At 38.9% G+C, this 22,528-nt stretch overlaps 1 protein-coding gene across 2 annotated transcripts in view; it reads left to right on the plus strand.

The window, feature by feature from the left end:
• The window catches only part of zgc:171572 (protein bicaudal D homolog 2), a 29,356-nt gene extending 7,210 nt beyond the window's left edge, over positions 1-22,146 (plus strand). Inside the window, exons 2-10 of one of the 2 annotated variants that reach the window (XM_058784505.1) lie at positions 932-1,144; positions 4,350-4,502; positions 4,617-4,772; positions 6,353-6,649; positions 10,296-10,553; positions 11,322-12,065; positions 13,020-13,171; positions 17,707-17,932; positions 19,990-22,146. In XM_058784505.1, coding sequence (XP_058640488.1) covers positions 932-1,144; positions 4,350-4,502; positions 4,617-4,772; positions 6,353-6,649; positions 10,296-10,553; positions 11,322-12,065; positions 13,020-13,171; positions 17,707-17,932; positions 19,990-20,004 — 2,214 coding nt within the window. In that variant the 3' untranslated portion in view covers positions 20,005-22,146. Of the gene's footprint in view, positions 1-931; positions 1,145-4,349; positions 4,503-4,616; positions 4,773-6,352; positions 6,650-10,295; positions 10,554-11,321; positions 12,066-13,019; positions 13,172-17,706 lie in introns of both variants that reach the window. The other variant, XM_058784504.1, reaches the window with a different exon arrangement.
• The last annotated feature ends 382 nt before the right edge of the window (positions 22,147-22,528 follow it).

The raw sequence follows: 22,528 nt of genomic DNA on the forward strand, positions 1-22,528 counted from the left end.
CATTTTCACCCCAGCATTTCTTATTGTAATGTATTAAATATAAATTTGAGTATATTATAGATGAACATTCCAGTTGGTACCGATTAGATGGTTTTGTGAAGTCCTCTTATTGTCCTCTCCAGGAATATAGCATTTTCTGTTTAAAAAAAAAAGAGAAGACATTTTTTTTGCTCTGATTAATATGGAAGAAATGCTTGTTGCATGTAGTTAGGGCACAGTGTAAGACTTAAAAAATCTGTCATGCATTTTTAAAACTTAAAGTAAAATGAAACCCTATTTTTTAGATGTTAACATATATGAACCGGTTGCACATGAGTGAAAACAACAACACTTATGTCTATTATTAAGGGAAAAGTGGTTATTTTTTCTTTCGTTGAATCAACGTCACGAAAAGTGCCGTATATGCATTAATCTGGAGCGGTGATTGGCTTCCGTGTCTTCGTCATCAGTTTTCAGAGCTTTTCTCAGAATTATTTATGAGAATGAACTCTTATGATCCAGTCACTGCACTGTATTATGCATGAGGTTGTATTGCAGCGGAGAATTCAAATCTCATGAAAGAGCTTCTGCGCTGTCAGTTCACCTCTGTACACATGACCGTAACAATATTTAATATGACGACACGTGGCGCGCGCATGAGAGAGCAGTTTCTGCGCTCCAATCAAAATATGAATAAATGATAGTTTCGAGAATGCTGATGTTTCATTCGTTCTTTCACTTTTGTCACATTTGGATTTGTTTCATATTTGAAGTTTGCAATGATTCTGCTATTTTCCTTTTTATATCTGTGTAGCTGCTTTGAAACAGTTTGTATTTTATAAAGCGCTATAGAAATAAAGGTGACGTGTGGCTGCAGTGGTTCTATATGATTTTATTTGCATGGTATACCCCTTGTTTCCTCTAATCTTTGTATCCTCCTTGCGTTGCGCAGGCATTTGGACAGGCCCACTCCAACCACAAGAAGGTGGCGGCTGACGGCGAGAGCCGCGAGGAGTCGCTCATCCAGGAGTCGGCATGTAAGGAGGCGTATTACGAGCAGCGCATGCAAGAGCTGCAGTCCGAGCTGCGACAAGCACGTAACATCCTGACCAACGTCCAGTCAGAGAACGATCGGCTCGCTACCATCACTCAGGAACTCAGAGAGGTCAGTCTCCGCCTGTGTTTGCATCGTTAGGACGCTCAGATGCTGAGGAATACATTAAAGAGATTAGAAGTGGGTCTGCAACAAACGGTTATTTGGATAATAGATTAATCTAACGATTATTAGAACGATTAATCGACTAATCGTTGATTATTTCACTGATTATTCAGCTTTTGCAATTATTTAAAATACTGAGTTATACATATTCTAAAAAATAAATAAAGGTAATCACTTCAGCTTTTGAAAATCATCATGTAATTACAATTATTAAACAATTAACAAATAAATATATTTGGCACACAAAATGAAATGAAAGACAGAGAAACTCTCTTATTCACCATTTAATTAGCTGATATGAAAAAGCAGCTGAGTGACACATCATTCTGCCCAACATCTGCTTTTGTAAGTCATATGGATAAGAAACAAAATAAAGGTAAGTGAAAAGACGTTTTATGTTTGGATAAACTATTTTATTCACAACATAATCGCTCTTAAAATACCTTGTATGGTTATGATAATCAAAACAGTCCTGAGCTTATAAAAAGTTTTTTATTTTTTATTTTTTTTCTAGATCCACACTGAAAAGCTGCTTTATAACAGAAAATCAAGTTGTAATTCTGACTGAAAGCTGACTCTGGTTTTTCATGTTTAATGCTGTAAAGCTGCTTGATTTAAGGCTATCTATTGCATAAAGCACTATATAAATAAACGTGAGCTGACTGGACATTACTGGAGTACTGTAATCAGATGCTTTCTTAACTGCTGCTTTCTCACCGCTGTCAGTTTATGTTGTGTTTATTTCGTTATTGAGAGGAAAGCGCGCAGCATATATTTACATATTCATCCAGACGCAGCTCGGCAGCTTCAGGTTGGGCTGTGTTTGCTCTGAAGCGCTGTGTGTGTCTTTTTCTCTTGAACTGCATCAGGAGAGCTGAATTACAGTCTCGCTCTACAGCGGCACACGGGTCAAACCGCATTACTGCAGCATATGAGATCAAACAACTACTCGACAACAACACATATTTGTCAACGTTATTGATAATGTCGACTAATCATTTCAGCCCTAGTTAGAAGCTTTAGTATCTGCTATAGCACCAATTTATTTTGTGTTAATATATAGTGCATAAAATAACAGAATATTGATGAATCAAGAGAAGATATGGGAAATATTTGTCCTTGCATATTAAAAACAATATATAAACAATGTAAACATTATAAACCCTGACACTAGGACTGAGACGGTAGCGGTTCTTTAACACCACAATGGTGAACACTGTTAATGCAAATTATGCTTTATGAGGTGTGTAATGCTACACACATTCAAATTATTTCCATTTTACGTTAAAACTCGTCCTGACAGCAGCCGAATCTCTGTTAAACTTCACAGATTTCTATGAAGGAGCACCAACGTTCAATCAAAAAAACTTTGTTGTAGAGGGCTATACACAAGAAATCTCCAGCAATATCAATCTGGAGCACTTTCTGTCGGGAAGAGTGGGGAGAAATGACAAATCAAGATGTGCTCAGTTGATAGACTCTTATAAAGGGAACAGATGTTTCAACCAAGTATTAGTTGAGGGGTGTGTGATTATATGTCACTTATGATAGTTTTGTAATTGTTGTTTTAAAGATATGCAAGCTGATATTATCGAGTATATCACTCACTTTGCAGAAAACAAACAAAAACACGTATTGAGAGTCCAAAAGCAGTCACTGCGGGACGAAGCCTGTTAGAATACAGTTAGAATTGTCTGATAATTCAAGTTATGAAAGCAAAAAATATCCCTGTATGAGTTTTTTTTATATATATTTGTAAGATATGATATAGTTGTGTAATATCACATAGCAAGAGTGCTATTTCCCTGAATGTTAGTTCGTGAGCATAATCACGAATGTGATATTACTTTATATAACACTTAAAAAAACAAGAAGTTAATATTGAGTGAGTTACATTTTAGACACAATATTGTGTTTTTTTCTGTTTCGCCAATGAAAATGGTTCCAAATAAAGCCGAACATTTGTGCAGCCTGAAATGTTGCTTACACACTCGCTGAAAAAAATGCAGGAAAACCACATTAAATCTGAAACTGTGAGAATCAAATGTATTACATTTAGCAAGTTTAGCAAGTTGATTTGTATTTATAGGGATCAGGGGACACTGGGGGGGGGGGCCTCTGTCTACAACACTGACTGGACGTGCCATACATTGCCCAACAAACACAAACTGTTAAAACTGAATGTGAGGATAATGCTGTACGAATGCACAGTGCCCAGTACTGTCTAATTCACCAACAAATGACTTATTGTGCTGACCAACTTTTATCATAACTTACTGAATTCAAAAAAACTTATGGACGTAATAATAATAATCTTATGCTTTGACACTAAACCGGTATCTGGTCTACATCTGGTCTGCTTTACCACAGAAAAAGATGCAAATATAGGATTAAAAGAAAATGAAGAATATAAACCTTTATATTAGTAAAATCAATGCAAAAATAAATAAACATAAAGACAGATGGTGTGACGTGGGTGAGGATTTGGGAAAAGAAAGAGATTGTGTGTTTAATGGCACAGTCCTCTGGACAGGATTAATGAGCCAAAGGTGAAATGAAATGTGTTTTGAGCAGATGGGGCAAAGACGGAGAGATCGAGAGGGAGGCGTACAGATGAAGTGATAAACAGAAGCAAGCAGGTCAAAGGATAAAAGCGTGGTTGATTAGAGCGAGGCATACAACCATTCACAACCCTGAACACCGTCAAGGTGTGAGTAGAGGGCTGATTCAAAGCCTGGGGTCAGTCAGTAAGATGAGTACTTTTATTCAGCAAAGATGCATAAAATTGATCAAAAGTGACCTTAAAGATATTTTTATTGTTACAGAAATGTCTAGTCCAAATAAATGCTATTTTTCCATTCATCAAAGAACCCTGAAAACATATGCATCACAGTTTCCACAAAAATATTGGGCAGCACAATATTTTCAACATTGATAATAATCAGAAATGTTTCTCGAGCAGCAAATCAGCGTATTAGAATGATTTCTGAAGATCATGTGACACTGAAGACTGGAGAAAATTCAGCTTTGATCACAGAAATAAATTACAGTTTAACATAAATTCACACAGAAAACGGTATAATATTTCACAGCACTACTGTATTTCTGAGCAGAACGCACACACTCACCAGCTTCTTCTGCTGTCTTACAGAACAGTCAGATGGTGGAGCTGCAGAGGTCTCGTCTGCGCGACGACATCAAGGAGTTCAAGTTCAGAGAGGCTCGTCTGCTGCAGGACTACAGCGAACTCGAGGAGGAGAACATCACCCTCCAGAAACATGTTTCTGTCTTAAAACAGAGCCAGGTAACATTCAGCTGCCGTCTGTAATAAATTTGAGTTTCATCAGTGGAGTTTGTGCTTGAGACGGTGATAATGAGGCATTAGTCACGGTTAGCTTGTGTGTGTGATATCTTGTAGGTTGAGTTCGAGGGTCTGAAACATGAAATTCGCCGTCTGGAGGAAGATACCCAGTTTCTGAACAGCCAGTTGGAAGACGCCATCCGTCTGAAGGAGATCGCAGAGAGGCAGCTCGGGGAGGCGCTGGAAACCATCAAGACTGAGAGGGAGCAGAAGGCAAGAGATGGTTTCCTTGCTTTTTTTATGTTACTATTATTTACAGCTAGATATTATGGGTAGTGTGACCTCTCCATAAGGTAAGCTGGAAATCAAAAACAGGTTCTATTAAAATAAATAAACACTGGAAACGATTGAATACTGGAGGACGAATTTTTGTCTTTCCACCATCAAACATAGAGCCCACCAGTGTGGTCTAAGTGACAAGTGAATGAGTCTTATGAACTGGTTCATTTTACCGAATCTGTCTAAAGTATTCTTAGGCTGGTAACTTGTCAGGATTTGAGTGTTAGTTTGTCACATGTCGTTATTTTTACCTCAGGAAAGCCATTCAATGACTATAAACTTGTTAGTCAACTGGGGAAAAAAAGTGTCTAGATTTTGCGAAATGTATGCTTTATTACATATTCCTTGTATGTGCACTTGACCTGTTGTCTTTATTATTTAATATGTTTGATTAGATCTGTAATGAAAACAAGTTTTTATTACAGACCCTTTTTAAATGTGTGTATTTCAACAACAAATTGGAATAGAAACCTAGTTATATCATTAAAAAAAAAACTCATCTAACTGCCAATGTACACTGAGTAAAGTAATATATGTGACCCTGGACCACAAAATAAGGGCCTATTTGAAATTGAGATTTATTTATCATCTTAAAGCTGAAGAAATAAGCTTTCCATTGATGTATGGTTTGTTATGATCGGACAATATTTGTCTGAGATACAACTATTTGAAAATCTGGAATCTGAGGGTGCAAAAAAATCTAAATATTGAGAAAATCACCTTTAAAGTTGTTCAAATGAATTTCTTAGCAATGCATATTACTAATAAAAAAATTAAGTTTTATATATTTACTGTAGGAAATTTACAAAATATCTTCATGGAACATGATCTTTACTTAATGTCCTAATGATTTTTGGCATAAAAGAAAAATCTACAATTTTGACACATACAATGTATTTTTGGCTATTGCTACAAATATACCCCAGTGACTTATGACTGGTTTTGTGGTCTAGGGTCACATATAAATAAAATGGACTTGACGAAGAGAAATGAATGTAGTATAGGCCCTATTATTGTGGAGCTAGAATGGGGTGCTTTCATTAATGGAGTCACAAAGGCACTAGAATCATAAGTAGAATCAGGAAAAAAAACCTTGGGATTTCCCTCACTATCTAAATGTTTTGTATTTTTAGGCACATTTCTAATAATTTGACAAAAGAGAATGCAAACTTTGCACATTTCCATCAACAAACATCTTATGTGCCATTTACTTTTCTGTGTTTGGACGTTTTTGGTTAACACAAGGAAAACAGTCCTATTTATATTTAAGGACTTGACATGAGGGTGGTTGAAACCACCAAGAACACCTCCGTAGTTGCTTAGTAACTCGCTAAAACCCACTCAGAATACCCTAGAAACCAAATATCCACCACCCACAGCATCCAAGCACCATGGCAGTGAGTCTTTGCAATTTCTTCAGAAAGTGTTTGTTTCAGATGAAAGCCTGCTGTAGGCGTCTGCCAGTCCACCCCGAGGTCTGATTTAATGATTTTTGTTGGTGTCCATTACTACAGGCCGCCTTAAGAAAGGAGCTGTCACAGTACATGACCATCGGAGACTCGATGTACCACAGTCCTTTGAGCATCTCCCTCGATGGGCTGAAGTTCAGCGACGACACCTCAATCGAGCCCAACAACGACGAACCCCTCCACGTCTATGAGAATGGCTTTGACAAGATCGACAACAACGACAACCGTGTTTCCACGCCCAAAAAAGGAGAGCTGTTCCACCCTTCCTCCAGCCTCGTGGACAATCTGCTGAATGAGCTCAACATCTCAGAGATCCAGAAGCTCAAACAACAACTGCTGCAGGTAAGATGTTAAGCTGTGTGCCATATTCACTGTGTTCAGTCGGGCACCGTCATTAACAGTCAAGTTAGGCTACGATATCTGCTGCTGAATACGGCAGAACATATTGCAAACCCAAAGGCAGAAATGTGGCATACTATAGAGGCATGTTCATAATATACCAAGTAGGGCTGCAACAAACTATTATTTTGATAATCGGTTGATCTAACGATTAATCGACTAATCATCGATTATTTCACTGATTAATCAGTCGACTTTGTTCTGCTTTTGCAGAAAAGTCACAACAATAAAAACAAGGAATTAAAAAATAATAATAAAAACAAGATATAAAAATGTAAAAAGAATTTAAATCAGTTAAGAATAGAAAGTGATTATACAGCACAGTGGTCATTTAACAAATGCACAGCTAAACAGATGAGTTTTGAGTCTGGATTTAAATGTGGCTAATGTTTTAGCACATCTGATCTCTTCTGGAAGCTGGTTCCAACTGCGGGCGGCATAATAGCTAAAAGCGGACTCCCCTTGTTTTGTGTGAACCCTTGGTATTTCTAACTGACTCGATCCTAATGATCTGAGTGGTCTGTTAGGTTTATATTCAGTGAGCATATCTGCAATGTATTTAGGTTCTAGGCCATTGAGAGATTTATAAACGAGTAAAAGTACTTTAAAATCAATCCTAAATGTAACTGGAAGCCAGTGTAAGGACCTGAGGACTGGTGTGATATGCTCAGATTTTCTGGTTCTAGTCAGAATCCTGGCAGCAGTGTTCTGGATCAGAATCTAGATAAGCTCATATCGCCCACTCCATCACTGTAATCAGATGCTTTCTTAACTGCTGCTTTCTCACCGCTGTCAGTTTATGTTGTGTTTATTTCGTTATTGAGAGGAAAGCGCGCAGCATATATTTACATATTCATCCAGACGCAGCTCGGCAGCTTCAGGTTGGGCTGTGTTTGCTCTGAAGCGCTGTGTGTGTCTTTTTCTCTTGAACTGCATCAGGAGAGCTGAATTACAGTCTCGCTCTACAGCGGCACACGGGTCAAACCGCATCACTGCAGCATATGAGATCAAACAACTACTCGACAACAACACATATTTAGTGACAATTTTTTTTATTGTCAGTGTTTTCGATAATGTCGACTAATCATTTAATGCCAAGTCAGTAAGTTGCATAGTCTGTAGTACTGTGTTTGATTGGCTGACAGCTGGACTGTTTAAATCCTATTAGTGGAAGTTGCATTGAGCGCCCGCCTCATCTGACACAATGAGCTGTCAGGTCAGCCATCTGTCAGGAAGTCAAATTAGAAACTCTGACCTCTTACAAGTCGTCTTCATGCATACTGTGTTGTCCAGTGGCGATGTCCACTCCGTTCACCAAAACCATAGGATCAATATGAGAGCGCTGAAGCCAGCAGCACCTTCTAGCCATTATGGTAATCAGACCCTCATGACCTTTGAACTGCTATTGATCAATCAAGAAATCCATTCCAGGCACAATGAAAGAGCAGCTGAAACGACATGATTTTCCATACGAACATCTCAAGTGAACATAACACCCAAACGTCTGTGACCGGTAGTGGCGGTTTCTATTTTTGCATACATCTCATTACAAGAGATTTTATTTTTTTAGTAACATGAAACCCCTTAAAAAAAATCAACCTCCATTTGAGAATTAAGCTATAATGAAAGACTCACGCTTTGAGAATGTGAAATCAGACGTTTTGTGCAAAAGGGTTCACATTATTAATGTCACAAATTAGCTTATTTCAGCTTAGAAATCACAGAAGTTTAAAAGTGAACAATCGCTGTTTCTTTTTACATCATAACAGTTCTGAGTTGAGTCCCAATATTTCAATAAGGAAAAAAGGTCAGCTCAGTGCAGTACCATTAGGTGTATTACAGTCACACTGTAACTGACATGAACACAACAGAGAATTAAACCGTTAACCGCAAACCACAGTACCGAGCCAAAAATTCATATTGGTGGACTCCCATCTCAACAGCCACATTTTTGGGTCGTGTCAGTACAGGTTAACAGATCACACACCGCTGCTAGTTTCAGCAAGTCCTGTAATTGTGTAATGTGCTTTTGAAGGAGGTTCTGCTTTTACTGATTTATAAATGAAAGATACTGCAGATTTTCAGCCAGTTTCTGCAAGTCTAAAAAATGTCTTAAGTCTTAATTTGCCCTTCCACAAGCGCAGATTATACTAGGAGGGACACTTAATTTCTAGCGATTATCATCGATTTGATTGCACAGATACTATTTAAACTAAACTGAGCTAGACAATGACATCTCTGAATTCAATAATGAAATGCCTTTAACTGAAAATTGAGTGTTTAATCTTATTATACATTACTGACACTCTATCCTCCAATTTGATACTGTTAAGTGCTTTGACACAATCTGTATTGTTAAAAGCGCTATATAAATAAAGGTGACTTGACTTGACAGAAAGTCTTCAAAGTCATGGCATTAATTGTTGCATACAATCAAAAAAATTAATATCTTCCTTCCAGTACAAATACCTAAACATCCTTAAATCATGATACATTTAGTACAAAATGAAGAAATGACCTCTAGACGGCGCAAGCTGACGGGTTGTTAATGTAACTGATGATATTCAGAGAGTTAAACGACTTGGCAGAAGCTGATTGGTTCATGCTGGATATGCAGCCAATGAGCTTAATGCCTTGCATTTCTATGCCTGGCTAGTATCCAATGAGATTCCTGCAGCGCGCTTTCAGAGTTCTCTGAAGCCCTCCACCTTCCCCAGCTCCACCTGTATAGATAATGTTACGGGTTATTTTACATGCTATTTTGCAGCAGCAGTATGTCTTAAATACTCACGGCACCGTATCGCCATATGCATTGGCAGTAGCAAGTTCCTGTACTTGCTTGCAGCAGCAATAATCTACAACTACAGCAATAACCAACAGCAGCAACAATTCAGCAGCAGTGTAGCAGATCTATTCCGCCAAGACCAAATACATTAACATTGTCATATCCATCACCATGCTAAACTTTTCCGAGAGTTGTCATGACTGAAGTAAGTTTATACTTAAAACAAGAGCAAATATCTGTCAATGTGGTATGAAAATTACTTTTAAGTTGATATTTCTGAGCACATTGGCAGATATTTGTTCTTGTTTTAATCATAAACTCATTTTTGAAAGCAGAGTTATTCAAACCTTAGCCTTTTTTTTTTTTTTTTTTTTACAATTAATTACAGGGAGATCAAATGAGATCTTTAAATGAATCTTTAAATTTTCTTTACTTGGTCTTAAAAGGTATTTAAAAAGTAGAAAGCCTGGAGAATAAACCATGCGTTTGTATATACCTCTGCAGTACTTAATACTATAACTCAAAACTCACTGAAATCAGTTTCCACTGGTGTGTTGTTTGAAGTATCATTATAATCCAAAATAATATTCATCCCATCCAAAGAGAGGTTAATCACATTTATCCCATTCCACACAGTATCCAGGTGATTACTGTGTAGAAGTCAGACTTTTAGCATATACATTTGACACAGCAACAATGCAACCTATATGAAATCAGAGTGGACAGCATTAGTGTGGGATCAAACATATTGTGTGGTGCTAATGAAAAAGATTGATATGGCATGTGTCTTTTTCTGTTATTCAGGTGGAGCGAGAGAAGGTGACGCTGCTGTCTACGCTGCAGGAGTCTCAGAAGCAGCTGGAGCAGGCTCATGGAGCGCTCTCTGAGCAGCACGAGAAGGTCAGCCGTCTCACGGAGAACCTCAACGCCGTCCGCAAACTCCAGGCCAGCAAGGAGCGCCAGTCCGCTCTGGACAACGAGAAAGATCGCGACAGCCACGAGGACAGTGAATACTACGAGGTGGACATCAACGGCCCCGAGATCCTGGAGTGCAAGTACAAGGTATAGAAATATGACATCTAAATCTAAAATGGTGAACCAGTCGATAAATATATTTTCATTCAACACCAAAAATACATCATTTAAAAATAGACTATTTAGTGTACTGTATGTATTTTGTTCTTATTTTGAGCACAAGGCTGAAAGAAAAGAGCACTTTGAACTTTGATTGGAGAGTTGTTAGCCTAAAATATTCCACAAACATTCACACTTTTGCCTTATATGAAGTGCACAGTTTATCGCTATCAATATTATTGGCATTTGAATAAGACACCAGCTCTCAACTCAAATCACAAAACATAAGATTCTGTATTTCTCAAAATAAATCAAATGAACTTTATTTAACTGTAACAATCCATTAAATAATGCAAAAACACTTTATGGACCTAATCTCACTCTATTTGCCAGTGCTGATCTTCAGTGATTGAATTCCACCATGAAAATGCTCTTTCTTCTTTTTTTTTGGAAAAAATGGTGGCTTGTGTATCTGTTTCCATGATTTGTATTCCTTCAGACCAGTGAATATTGGTTTTGTTAAAAATCTTCACATCAAACTCTATTGGAATCATTTGCGAGTGCGAGTTGATTCTCCGGTGCATTTTACGCGGGCAGTGCTATTACTATGTGGAGATATGGCCATGTAGAAATGCATTTCAGATCTGTCATTTTTGTTTTTTAGCTTTCATTTAATTTAGGTTCCTGCCTTTTTAGACCGTGATGCGTTTCACAGTTCAACACTGACGTTACATGCCGATTTGTTTGATGCCACAGGTCGCTGTGTCTGAGGCGAGTCAACTGAAGGAGGAGCTCAAAACGTTAAAGGCAGAACATTCAGCCTGTCAGTCTGAGTATAAGGAGGAGCGGGCGCAGCTGGAGAGCCAGGTTGCATCTTTAGGCACGCAGGTCACTTCTCTGGAGCGCAGCGGCAGAGCCGACCGCGAGCAGCTGGCACGGCTGGAGAAAGAGCTCCGTCAAGCCAGTGAAGTGGCAGGCGAATCCCAGGGCAGCCTTAACATCGCACAAGACGAGCTCGCCACCTTCAGCGAGGAGCTAGCCAACCTCTACCATCACGTATGCATGTGCAACAACGAAACGCCGAACCGCATCATGCTCGACTACTACCGCGAAGGTAAGGCTGGCGTTAATGGCGCGCAGACCAGCCCTGACGGTCGCGGACGCCGCTCTCCCATCCTGCTGACCCGCGGCCTCTTCCCCAGCGACGGAGCGTCGTCTCCAGTCTCCTCCGTCCCGTCCCCTGTGGCTGATCCCCGCAAAGAGCCCATGAACATCTATAACCTGGTGGCTATCATCCGTGACCAGATCCGACACCTGCAGCTAGCGGTGGACCGCACCACCGAGCTCTCGCGCCAGCGCATGGCTTCCCTGGAGCTGGGTCTCGGGGCAGACCGAGACCAGGAGGCCAGCGTGGAGGAGATCCTCAAGCTCAAATCGCTCCTCAGCACCAAGAGGGAGCAGATAGCCACGCTGAGAACCGTCCTGAAGGCCAACAAACAGGTCAGCGTTTCCCCCTCATCTCTACACTGATGGTACACTACAGCAGTGTTTCTTCATCATGACTGTCTTTGTATTTATTTAAAATGACACCAGGGCCTCCAGAGTCATGTTTTCTGTTTGACTCTTTGAAGAAGCTTTAGACTAACTGAGTCAAATGTGTTTTTAAAGGAGCTAAGAGATTAAACACAGCAGATCTTCCCTGTTGTTCCTAAAATTTAAGGACAACCTTTTGCTGTTTTATAATATATAACATTCCTCAGTCCCTCCAGTTTTTCGCGATTATGTAAAAATTGTACTGTTGCTATCTCAGCGGAAGCAATTTGATTTCTCAACTGCTTGATTGCTTGTATTGTCACAAAATGTAAACTATATTATCATCCAGCTCTAATCTGCTATATGCGACTGTCAGTGTTGGGGAAAGTTAATGCAATTAGGGGTGGAATGATAAATCGATTCGTGGATCAATTCTGCGTTTCTCCGAATGCATCACGATTCTCTCTTAAATCAATTCTGAGCTTAGTTTTTAACAGCAGAGGTGAATCGCAGAATCGATCCAATCGATTCCACCCCTAATTACAATATTTTAATGGAAAGTAATGCATTACATTAATTTTGCATTACTTCCTGCGTTAAAAAACCCAAAAGTTATATTTTTGGCAACTGTAAAGGCCAAAAAAGTGAAGTTATTAAGCCTCCGACTGAAGGAAGTGCCTCTGCACCTTACTCCTGATTTCTTTCAGCTGTCAATGAAGTACGTGTTACTTATTTCAGAAAGTAACTCAGATATTTTGTTGTAAATTTAAACATGTTACTTTACTAGTTGATTAAAAAGTAATCTGATTACGTAACGTTATGCGTTACTCCCAACACTGGCGACTAGAAGGCATGAAGCTATTAAGATATTATAAACATTAACAAGCTGCTAATTGGCGTGTGTTTGTTGTTGTTTTCCAGACCGCTGAGGTGGCGCTGGCCAACCTGAAGAGCAAATATGAGAACGAAAAGGCCATGGTGACTGAAACCATGATGAAGCTTCGCAACGAGCTCAAAGCCCTAAAAGAGGACGCAGCCACTTTCTCCTCCCTCAGGGCCATGTTTGCCACACGGTATGAGACACACACAAACAGATTTATGAAAATGCACATTGGCAACACTTTTTTTTTTTTTTTTTTGGCCTTTTGATACTCTCCTGTATTTCCTTCTCTATTGTCATACAGTGTTTGCAAAGTTTAGAGTACAAAGTTCAGATACAAATAATGGCTCCGCTGCACACCCCTACTTTTAACGGTTTTTAGATCATAGACGTGTCTTATTTCTTTAGTATAAAGTAAAATAATTAATATGCTGACTATGAAATATTGATATTTATTTTTATTTTTTTGTATTTCTCTCTTAGAGATATAATTATTATTATTCAAATTGTTTAGCTTCCTAAAAACATTAGTTTTAATGTAATGTGGACTGGGAAACTATCATAACTATAAAGCGGCTTGAGTGCACAGTCAATGCAATGCCTTTTTTTTTTTTTTTTAATTCTGTTCAATTAAGTCGCTGAAAAAGTTGCCCTCAATCAGAAAAGGTGTACCTGATACATTTAACTTTAAAACATACAAAACGTTCTTCTGGGATCATGTTCCTGGGAATCACTGTTGAGACGGTTTGTAGCAAGTAAATGAGATTTCCTCTGTGCGAAAAGCAAACTGTGGCTGTCCACTTTCCATGTAGTTCATAGGGGCCCTTCCTATCTAAGTTGGCAGTTTTTGACCAGATTAAGATAATTTATGTCAACAGACAAAGGTTTGGCTTGTGAGAACAGACCCCCAGTGATTGGGACCAGTAAATCCAGTGTCTTAGGTTTAGGTATGGATCAGAGTAAATCTACAGTTAAGTCTTTCCAGACAGACTGTAAGCTGCGACAGCATATGGTGCCAAATCAGACTCTCCTGACACGTGAACACCATCAATGACTTCTCTGTGCTTAACGTGTTTCAGGGAGGGAGGGAGGAACAGCATACATGTGTGAAATTGTTTCTTTCATCCTCCTCAAAAGAACATTGTCAAGCTCTCTCTCTTTCTCTCTCTCCTCTATATATATATATATATATATATATATATATATATATATATATATATATATATATATATATATATATATATATATATATATATTGAATATGTTCTGAATATCTCTTTTCTTTGTGATATATTTGATATAGATGTGATATTGAATTGCCGTGAAAATGTTTAATAGTCACTGTACAAAAAATCGTAATGGTCCTAAAAATAGGCTTCTTTTCTTGTTGTTTCTTCTGTTCCCACCAAGGTTCCAGCGAGTGTTCACATTCATACATGCTGTTAATGAACAAAATGATGAAACCGTTCTTTCACTACCCCTCATTTTAGCACACATTATTCAGTGGGAAGATCTCATCTGCAGCTGTGTTCTGCGGCCCCTTCCACAGGCTCTCAGCTGCTCTGGGGTTCAAGGTTTTGTATTGGCCTGATCCGTGGGGTATTAATATGCTAATAAGGGCGGATTGTCTGACGGGGGGCTGAATTCTCTTCCCACAGTCTCAAACATCTCTAAAATCACAGCTCAAGCTATTCAGTCATATTGCACCCCAAAATCACAAGAAGTTAAAACAAGTGTGTGTGTGTGTTTTGCATAACATGATGCCTTGATGATCTTGGGACTATTGAGACTGTGAGAGCTGCTGTACTTATTGAGTGTGTCTGTCTGGGTGATTTCAAAATATTTTCACCTTTTATGTTTTGTATGGTTCATAATTGATTTGGTTTTTCAATTTTTTTTCTCTCTCTATCTTCTCTGAGATGTTCTTTCCTGCATTGCTGAAAAGCGGCTGAGGTGAATGTGTGTCCAGACGTATTTCACAATAACAGCCTCACGCCTCTTTTATCCCGCGGCTCCTCGCTCTCACGCGCACTCATACAGCCGCAGATGGGTTCTCGCATGACCCCGGCCTCTTTTCCCGGGAAAATCCTGACCCCTGCATTTAGAGGCGATTGTTCCCAGGGGCCGATCTCTAATGAAGCGGCACTGATTTCTATTGTGAGGTGTTGTGTCTTTATGTCTCAGACGCACACACATTAGTGAGGTTGCAGTAGACTGAGTCTTGTTCAAAGTTCATGCCTGTGAGAAACTGAGAAATGCTACACAAACAAGCAGATCTACCAATGATGGGTAACCATTAAGTAACATGGCATGGGTGGCTCTGATTTGCAGCAACTGTTTGATAACATCCATCAGTTTTCAATAATGAAAATTATTACTTATTAGTTAATCACAAAACACTATCCTTCCACCAAGTAACATAGTTCATTAATCATACACTTGACTTGACAAGACTAGATTGTTCACATTATAATTCAGTTTAATTGGATTTTAGAGCCAGAACTGTCCAGAAAGTACTATTCTGTATTTGATTTTTCAGATTCTCACAGCTGGTCTGCTGAGAAGCACTGATGAAGCACACCCTTGAGAAAATCACAGGTTTTATGTTTTATAATTACTGTAGGGCGGTAATTGCGTGTTTTGTAGTGATTATGGTGTATTGGGTGGTGTTTAGCGTGTGCTGACACACACTGTGCTTTAAGGTGTAGAGATGTAAGTGCAGTTTAGGGAAGGTGTGGCTCCGTAATCGTTCTGTCTGTTCCATCATGTGTGAATAGTTTAATATCCTGACCATTCAACCCTTTAATAACAGTAAGATCTGTTGAAATGACAAAGTATTTTTTTATTTAAAGATCTCAAAAAATGGCCTTGTGAGCAGTTTGTTTATTAAGCGTGCAGAGCAACCACCCAATAAAGCATTACAATAATCTAACCTTGAGGTCATGAATGCGTGAAATACCGTTTCTGCATTTGACATTGAGAGCAAAGGTAAAATTTAGATATATTTTTAAGATGGAAAAATTTTGTTTTACAAATTCTAGAAACATGGCACACCTAGGTTCCTCACTGATGACGAAGATTTGACAGAGCAGCCATCAAGTGTTATACAGAGATTTAGGTTATTACATGCGGTGGTTTTTGGTCCAATAAATAAAACCACTGTTTTTCTAAATTTAGCAGGAGGAATCTATCATCAGCAGGGGGAGTATCATCAGCATAACAGTGAAAGCTAACACCATGTTTCCTGATGATAAATCCCAAGATTAACATGTAAAGCGTGAAAAGCAGCGGTCCTAGTACTGAGCCTTGAGATACTCCATACTGCACTTGTGATCGATATAACTTGTAATTCACTGCTAAGAATTGAAGACGGCCGGATAAGTAAGATTTGAACCATGCAAATGCAATTCCACTAATACCAACATAATTTTGTAATCTACTCAAAAGGATGCTGTGGTCGATAGTATCCAACGCAGTGTTAAGATCCAGTAGCACTAATAGAGAAATACACAATACCACGATCGGATGATAAGAGCAGGTCATTTGTAACTCTGATAGCTCAGTCTCAGTAGTATGATAATGATACGGTCTAAATCCTGCCTGGAAATCCTCACTGATACCATTTCTCTCTAAGAAGGAACATAGCTGAGAGGACACTGCCTTTTCCAGTATTTTTGACACAAAAGGGAGGTTTGAGTTCGGTCTGTAATTAACTAATTGTCTAGGATCAAGTTGTGTTTTTTTTAATGAGAGGCTTAACAGCCAGTTTGAAGGTTTTGGGGACACATCCTAATGACATTGAGAAATTTATAATATTCAGAAGAGGATCTATGACTTCTGGAAGCACCTCTTTTAGTAGCTTAGTTAGAATAGGATTTAGCTAAGAATCATCAGTTCTGATGATTTGATAAGTTTATACAATTCTTCCTCTCCTATAGCTGAGAATGAGTGGAATTGTTCCTCAGGGGATCTAAAGTGGACTGTCTGATGCGGTACTGTAGCTGAAGGCTGCATGGTTAGAATTTTCTCTCTATTAGTATCGATCTTGGAAGTAAACAAGTTCATAAAGTCATTACTGCTGTGCTGTTGGGGAATGTCTGTCTGTTGATGCTTTATTTTTTGTTAATTTGGCCACTGTACTGAATAAATGCCTGGGGATGTGTTTGTTTTCTTCTAAAAGAGATTAAAAGTAAGCAGATCTAGCAGTTTTAGAGCTTTTCTATAAGTAGAAGTACTTTCCCTCCATGCAATATGAAATACCTCTAGTTGTGTTTTCTTCCAGCTGTGCTTCATTCTCCGGGCTGCTCTCTTTAAGGCGCAAGTGTGCTTGTTATACCACAGTGTCCCTTAATCTTCTGTAAGCATAAAGGAGCAACCGTATCTAAAATACTAGAAAAGTTTATAGTTTCTGTTACAAACAAGTTTTTCTGCTCTATTGGATTTGCTGAGGCTCGATTTGCTTGAGACAAGTCGGGAAGATTACAGAGACACAGAGCAGCAGTGTTTGTTTCTGCTATGATAGCTGCAAAACTACGCCGAATGCTGTGGGTTTGAGTTAAAAACAGGAATAAAACCAGAACATTGTGGTTTTTTTGTTTGTTTGTTTTGCCTTTAAAACAAAAATGCTTCTTAATACCAGGTGTAAACAGGGCCTTATGGACAATGTTACCAAAAAGGAATGTATTTTTTTTGTAGTACTAATATAACAACCATCTCTCTGTCTCTCAGCTGTGATGAGTACGTGACTCAGTTGGATGAGATGCAGAGGCAGCTGGCTGCTGCGGAGGATGAGAAGAAGACGCTGAACTCCCTCCTCCGTATGGCCATCCAGCAGAAGCTGGCGCTCACCCAGCGCCTGGAGGACCTGGAGTTCGACCACGAGCAGACCCGCCGCGGCGGAGCCAACGGCCGCTCCAAGACCGCCGCCTCGCGCGGGAAACCCACCCACTCCCACGTAAGTCACCCTGCCGCCAATGCCACCTGCGGGGGTCGAGGCGAGCCCAACGGCCTCCTGGGAACGCCGGTGGTGTTCTGCAGTGAGAAGTACAAGATCTACTGCGACTGAAGCTGCGCGGGCCTCGTCAGCTGTTGTACAAAGCTCCACTCACGCGCTCTCTTGCTTGCTGTGTGCTAACCCATATGATGTGTCCGTGTGTTTAGGGCTAAATATGGTCATGCCTGCTAGCATCCTCGTAGCCAGGTGCATGTTGTAGTGCTAGCTAAGGGCAGAATGATATAACGTTTAGTCTTATAGGTGAAGTGTTTCTGCTAGCAGCACCAAACCCAATTGCACAATTTTACAGCTCAAGGCAGCGTTTCTAGATTAGACGTGATAGAGAGAGCTAGCCATAGGATTGTTGAATTGTGGTCACAAGTCAATAGCCATTCGCCCTTTTCCTCTGTCCATCTCTCTCCTGCCTCTGAAATCAGCAGCCCGTCCAATCAGGTAACTCGTGTTTACATGCCCGAGCAAACTAAATATGCAAACCTCCACCCTGCCTTGTTGACGTGCAGGAAAACTCATAGAAGTGTGCCATTTTTGTTTTGTTTTTGCGAGAAAACAGAAATAACATCAAAAATGAAAATCGACGGGTTGGAGAGTGTGTGTTTTAACGATGTCACTCGTGAGGCAGGCGGGAACGACGCGTTCATAAATCGATATGCGCCACGAAGCCAATGGGCTTCTGGCTTGCTTTTTCATTTGATGTCTGGCTGCAGAACTGAGAGCTTTAATATGTCTTAGACTCGATTACATTTACTTGAGCACACACGGCTTTACACGGTGAAGTCACGGTGAAGGGCTTGCCACATGCTGTCAATATATTTCCATTGCAGATGAAACATTAGAGAGGCCTTATCTGTCGTTTCTGTGCTCTAAATAGCGTGGCCGTCTCATTTCAAGACGAGGACAAACCGATGTCTCTTTTTGGCAAACAAAAGATTCAAAGTTTCAGGCTTTCATTCTCTGGCTTGCTTAAAACGTCCTGAATCAGCTTTTCTTGATAAGATCATATATTCCTAGTCACACTCATCCTTCGCATTAGTAACCTGTGATATGAAACTCTCATCTTCATATAATCACATTCACCGTTTTCTATTTGCTTCGCATGAAAGACTGACAACTGAAGCGGTCGATGCTAACTAGGGTTTTTAGACAAGCTTTCAAATAGATTATAAACTTTTATTTCAGTTTATGTCAATACATGAATTGCTGCAAATTTGCTAATGAATGGCTTCTCTGAATCGCTGTATTTGTAAAGGAAAAGTGCAGCACCACACATTTCAGGAACTTCAAAATGATAGCAGTGTTAAATAAAGATTACATGCGTCTTTCACATTCTGTGACATTCTCTAGTCCAGTTAATCTAGCAAGGTCTGTTCCCATATGATCTAGTGGTTTGGATTCCTGGTTGTTACCAGGCGGCCCGGGTTCGAATCCCGGTATGGGAAGGGATGCCTCTGGCACTGCCCACACTCATCAGATTATTGACGTTCATGTTGGAATTTAACTGACCTGTCACAGAAAAAGACGAATGTCTCATAAAAAAAACCCCATCATTCTTGGTTGGTGTGACATTTTTGTCCAAATTTTAAAACGGCCAGTTCAAATTTGCTCGCTTCAGTTACCAGTGAAACATTAGCAGTCAGTTGGTCTGCGTTTCGCCAAGAGGAGTTAAGTGTTAAAGGTTTTGACCGGTCAATGGTGAAACATTTATACAACTCATTAACATTCAATACTTGTTTTGCTTGATCTGGTGAGGTTGAGGTTTTTAGTTCTTGTGAGAACCTCTGGCTTCCTGCATCCTGTACTACTTCCCTTCCACACTCACCAACACAACACAACACTCACCAACACAACTTTTTTTTCATGGGCTGTGTTTGGCTTCTGCTGACTAACCCGAGTTTTCCGTTGAGTTCTGCTGGAACGCCGCTTGAGCAGATGCAGATGCAGCCGCTGCGTAACGTTAACCGTAATGCTAACAGCTTTCATTTCTTTGTTCCGATTTGCAGTATTGTTCAGCCTGAGCTGGAGCTCAACATTGCACCACTGCCTACAAACCCAGTAAACGGTCTTGGACCTACGAGATGCATTTGGGTTCTTTTTACACACATGGGAAGCCAGAGGTCACAAAGTCCTGAAAACTTTAATGCTTAAAATTCAAGTACAAAAAAAAGAACATGGGCTAATGTTCTTTTCATCAATGTTTTGAGATTTTGTAACCTTTGATCTTTTTAATATAAGGCTATATTGCTTTTTATTATATTAGTCTATGGTTTGAGGTGTTCTGGTTTACGAGTCTGTTCACGTATTTTACACTACTATTTTAAGAGTATTCGATTTCATTATGTACGTCCTCTGTAAGCAGAGCTCAACGTCACGTAATCATAACTCAGATGATCCATATTCTTCAGTTCTGTCATCTTTATGAAATGAATCCATAAGATTATCTGTGTTTTACTGAAATGTTATGTTTTTCACATTGACACATTTTACGGCCACGTTTTAATGCTGGGCTTTCGTCTATTTATTATTTGAATATTTCAAAGTGAACAAATAAAAAAAAATGTGGCTTAATCTAATCAGAAGGCTTTGGTTAAACAAAACCAGCAACTCGATCAAAAAAAAAAAAAATTTTTTTTTCGTAACACTTCACAATAAGGTTCAAATAACAAACAATGCAGCATTTATTAATCTAGTATCACTATATAGGAATACGTTTTATAACGTTGTATAGGTTAACGTATTATGATCAAACGTGAATTAACAATAAACGAGAACATTCATATATTAACAATAACCTGGATGAATTAAGAATTGTACCTTATTGTAAGTGTTCATAATTTTGTTTCAAGCACCTTCGCTCAAGCTTTACGTGGGTCACTGACCTTCTGCATTCTGTACAAGAGGAAATGAATTAATTCCAAATTGGAATGCTGTAATTCTCTCTGTCTATCGTGCCAAGTGTCGGTACAACGTTTGGGTTGGTTAAAAGGATCAGAAGCGCTGAGACGAGGGTCTGCCCTGCTTTACCTTGCCCTCCGTTTGGTTCGTTTTTCGTTTATGATCTTCATTCTGACCATTAGTGCCTTTTTGTTCTTTGAAGAGAGAATCCTAGCTTAGCGTTTAGTTTTTGTATTTAATTTTTCTCACTCCTTAAGGAAGAACAGCAGATGACTTGTTTTAAACTTAGCAGCAGCAATAAGTACAGAAGACATTCATTCTGTTTTCAAGGGTGTGAAAATATCAATTATTAGAGAAATAAAACAGATTGTACGGAATTCGTCAGGTCAGTGATCCTAATAGCAAATTCAGGGGTTTTAGAAAACGTTATGTTTCGTCAAATGGTTTGAAGCCAGAATTATTGTTTGCCTCAATATGAACAAAACGTTTGAGACACGAAACCTATGGTGTTTTGTTGTCGGAGACTGGTGTTATTCTAGCTTTGTATGGTGAGGTAGCTGAGGTCATGTGATTATTGATAGTATTGTTAACAATTGTGAGAAAGCTTGTCCTCTTTCTGTCCAATTGGTTTTTTGTTTTGTTTTTTTATACGTTTTTCACATGGTTATATGAGCATTACAAATTCAGGAAACAGAAAACATGTTGCATCAACAAGCAAATGGTGCCACAAAGTCACATTTTGTTTGTTGAGGCGTAAAATTAATAAATACAGTCAGCAAGTGAGGAGAAACTAAATTAAGTGCAATTAAACCAAAACGAAGTTATGTGGTAACTGAGGTTTTCTGTTTGCTGGAAGTGATGGCATTGTGATATTCAACTAGCTGTGGAAGCTTATTATTGGAAACTCTTATTATTGTGTTCCAGTATTGATCTATAGGGATCTATAAGTTTGATACCTTTATATGAAATAACATTCATTTGTTTGTATTAATTTGAAATGTCGTCAGTACTGAACTTTATAATGTGCATTATTATGTCATATGCATGTTTCTTTCAGCTATGAGACTTGTACACAGAACCGAAAACAAACTTAGAACTCCAAAGACTTGGAAAAAAGACAAAAAAGAAGAGAGAAATGTTTGGTTTTTAATTGGTCCCTTACCCTTGAACTAACCGAGTTGAAGTATTGTTTTCTAGAGGTTTGTCTGTGTAGAAGTAGTCAAGCCGGCTCAAGTCAGTAAATACAAATAAAAAGTCATTCGGCATTTGTCCTGTGTGTGAATTTCTTATTCTTCTGTTGTCCATTTGTCTCAGGACTTCATCTCGTTCTCCAGTGAGAAAGAGACAGTTTCCCAGTCTTGTATGATTCTGTACATGAAAATTGTGTGGTTTATTGATTTAATGGAGGTATCCTTTATGCTTGAATATCCATCTCTATTGGCACAGCACTTGGTTGTGAGCAGAGCTGGGTAATAATCAGTTCCAAAAGGCAAGTACTTTTAATTAGATTATTAATTTACTGCCATTGTCTCAATAATATGTAATATAATTTGATTCACCTGAATTATTTTTTTCCCCATTTCGTTTCTAAACGAACCTACCACTTCACATATATACATATACATATATATATATATATATATATAT

The sequence above is a fragment of the Onychostoma macrolepis genome, chromosome 08 (assembly GCF_012432095.1).
Source record: "Onychostoma macrolepis isolate SWU-2019 chromosome 08, ASM1243209v1, whole genome shotgun sequence".
NCBI classification, from domain to species: Eukaryota; Metazoa; Chordata; class Actinopteri; order Cypriniformes; family Cyprinidae; genus Onychostoma; species Onychostoma macrolepis.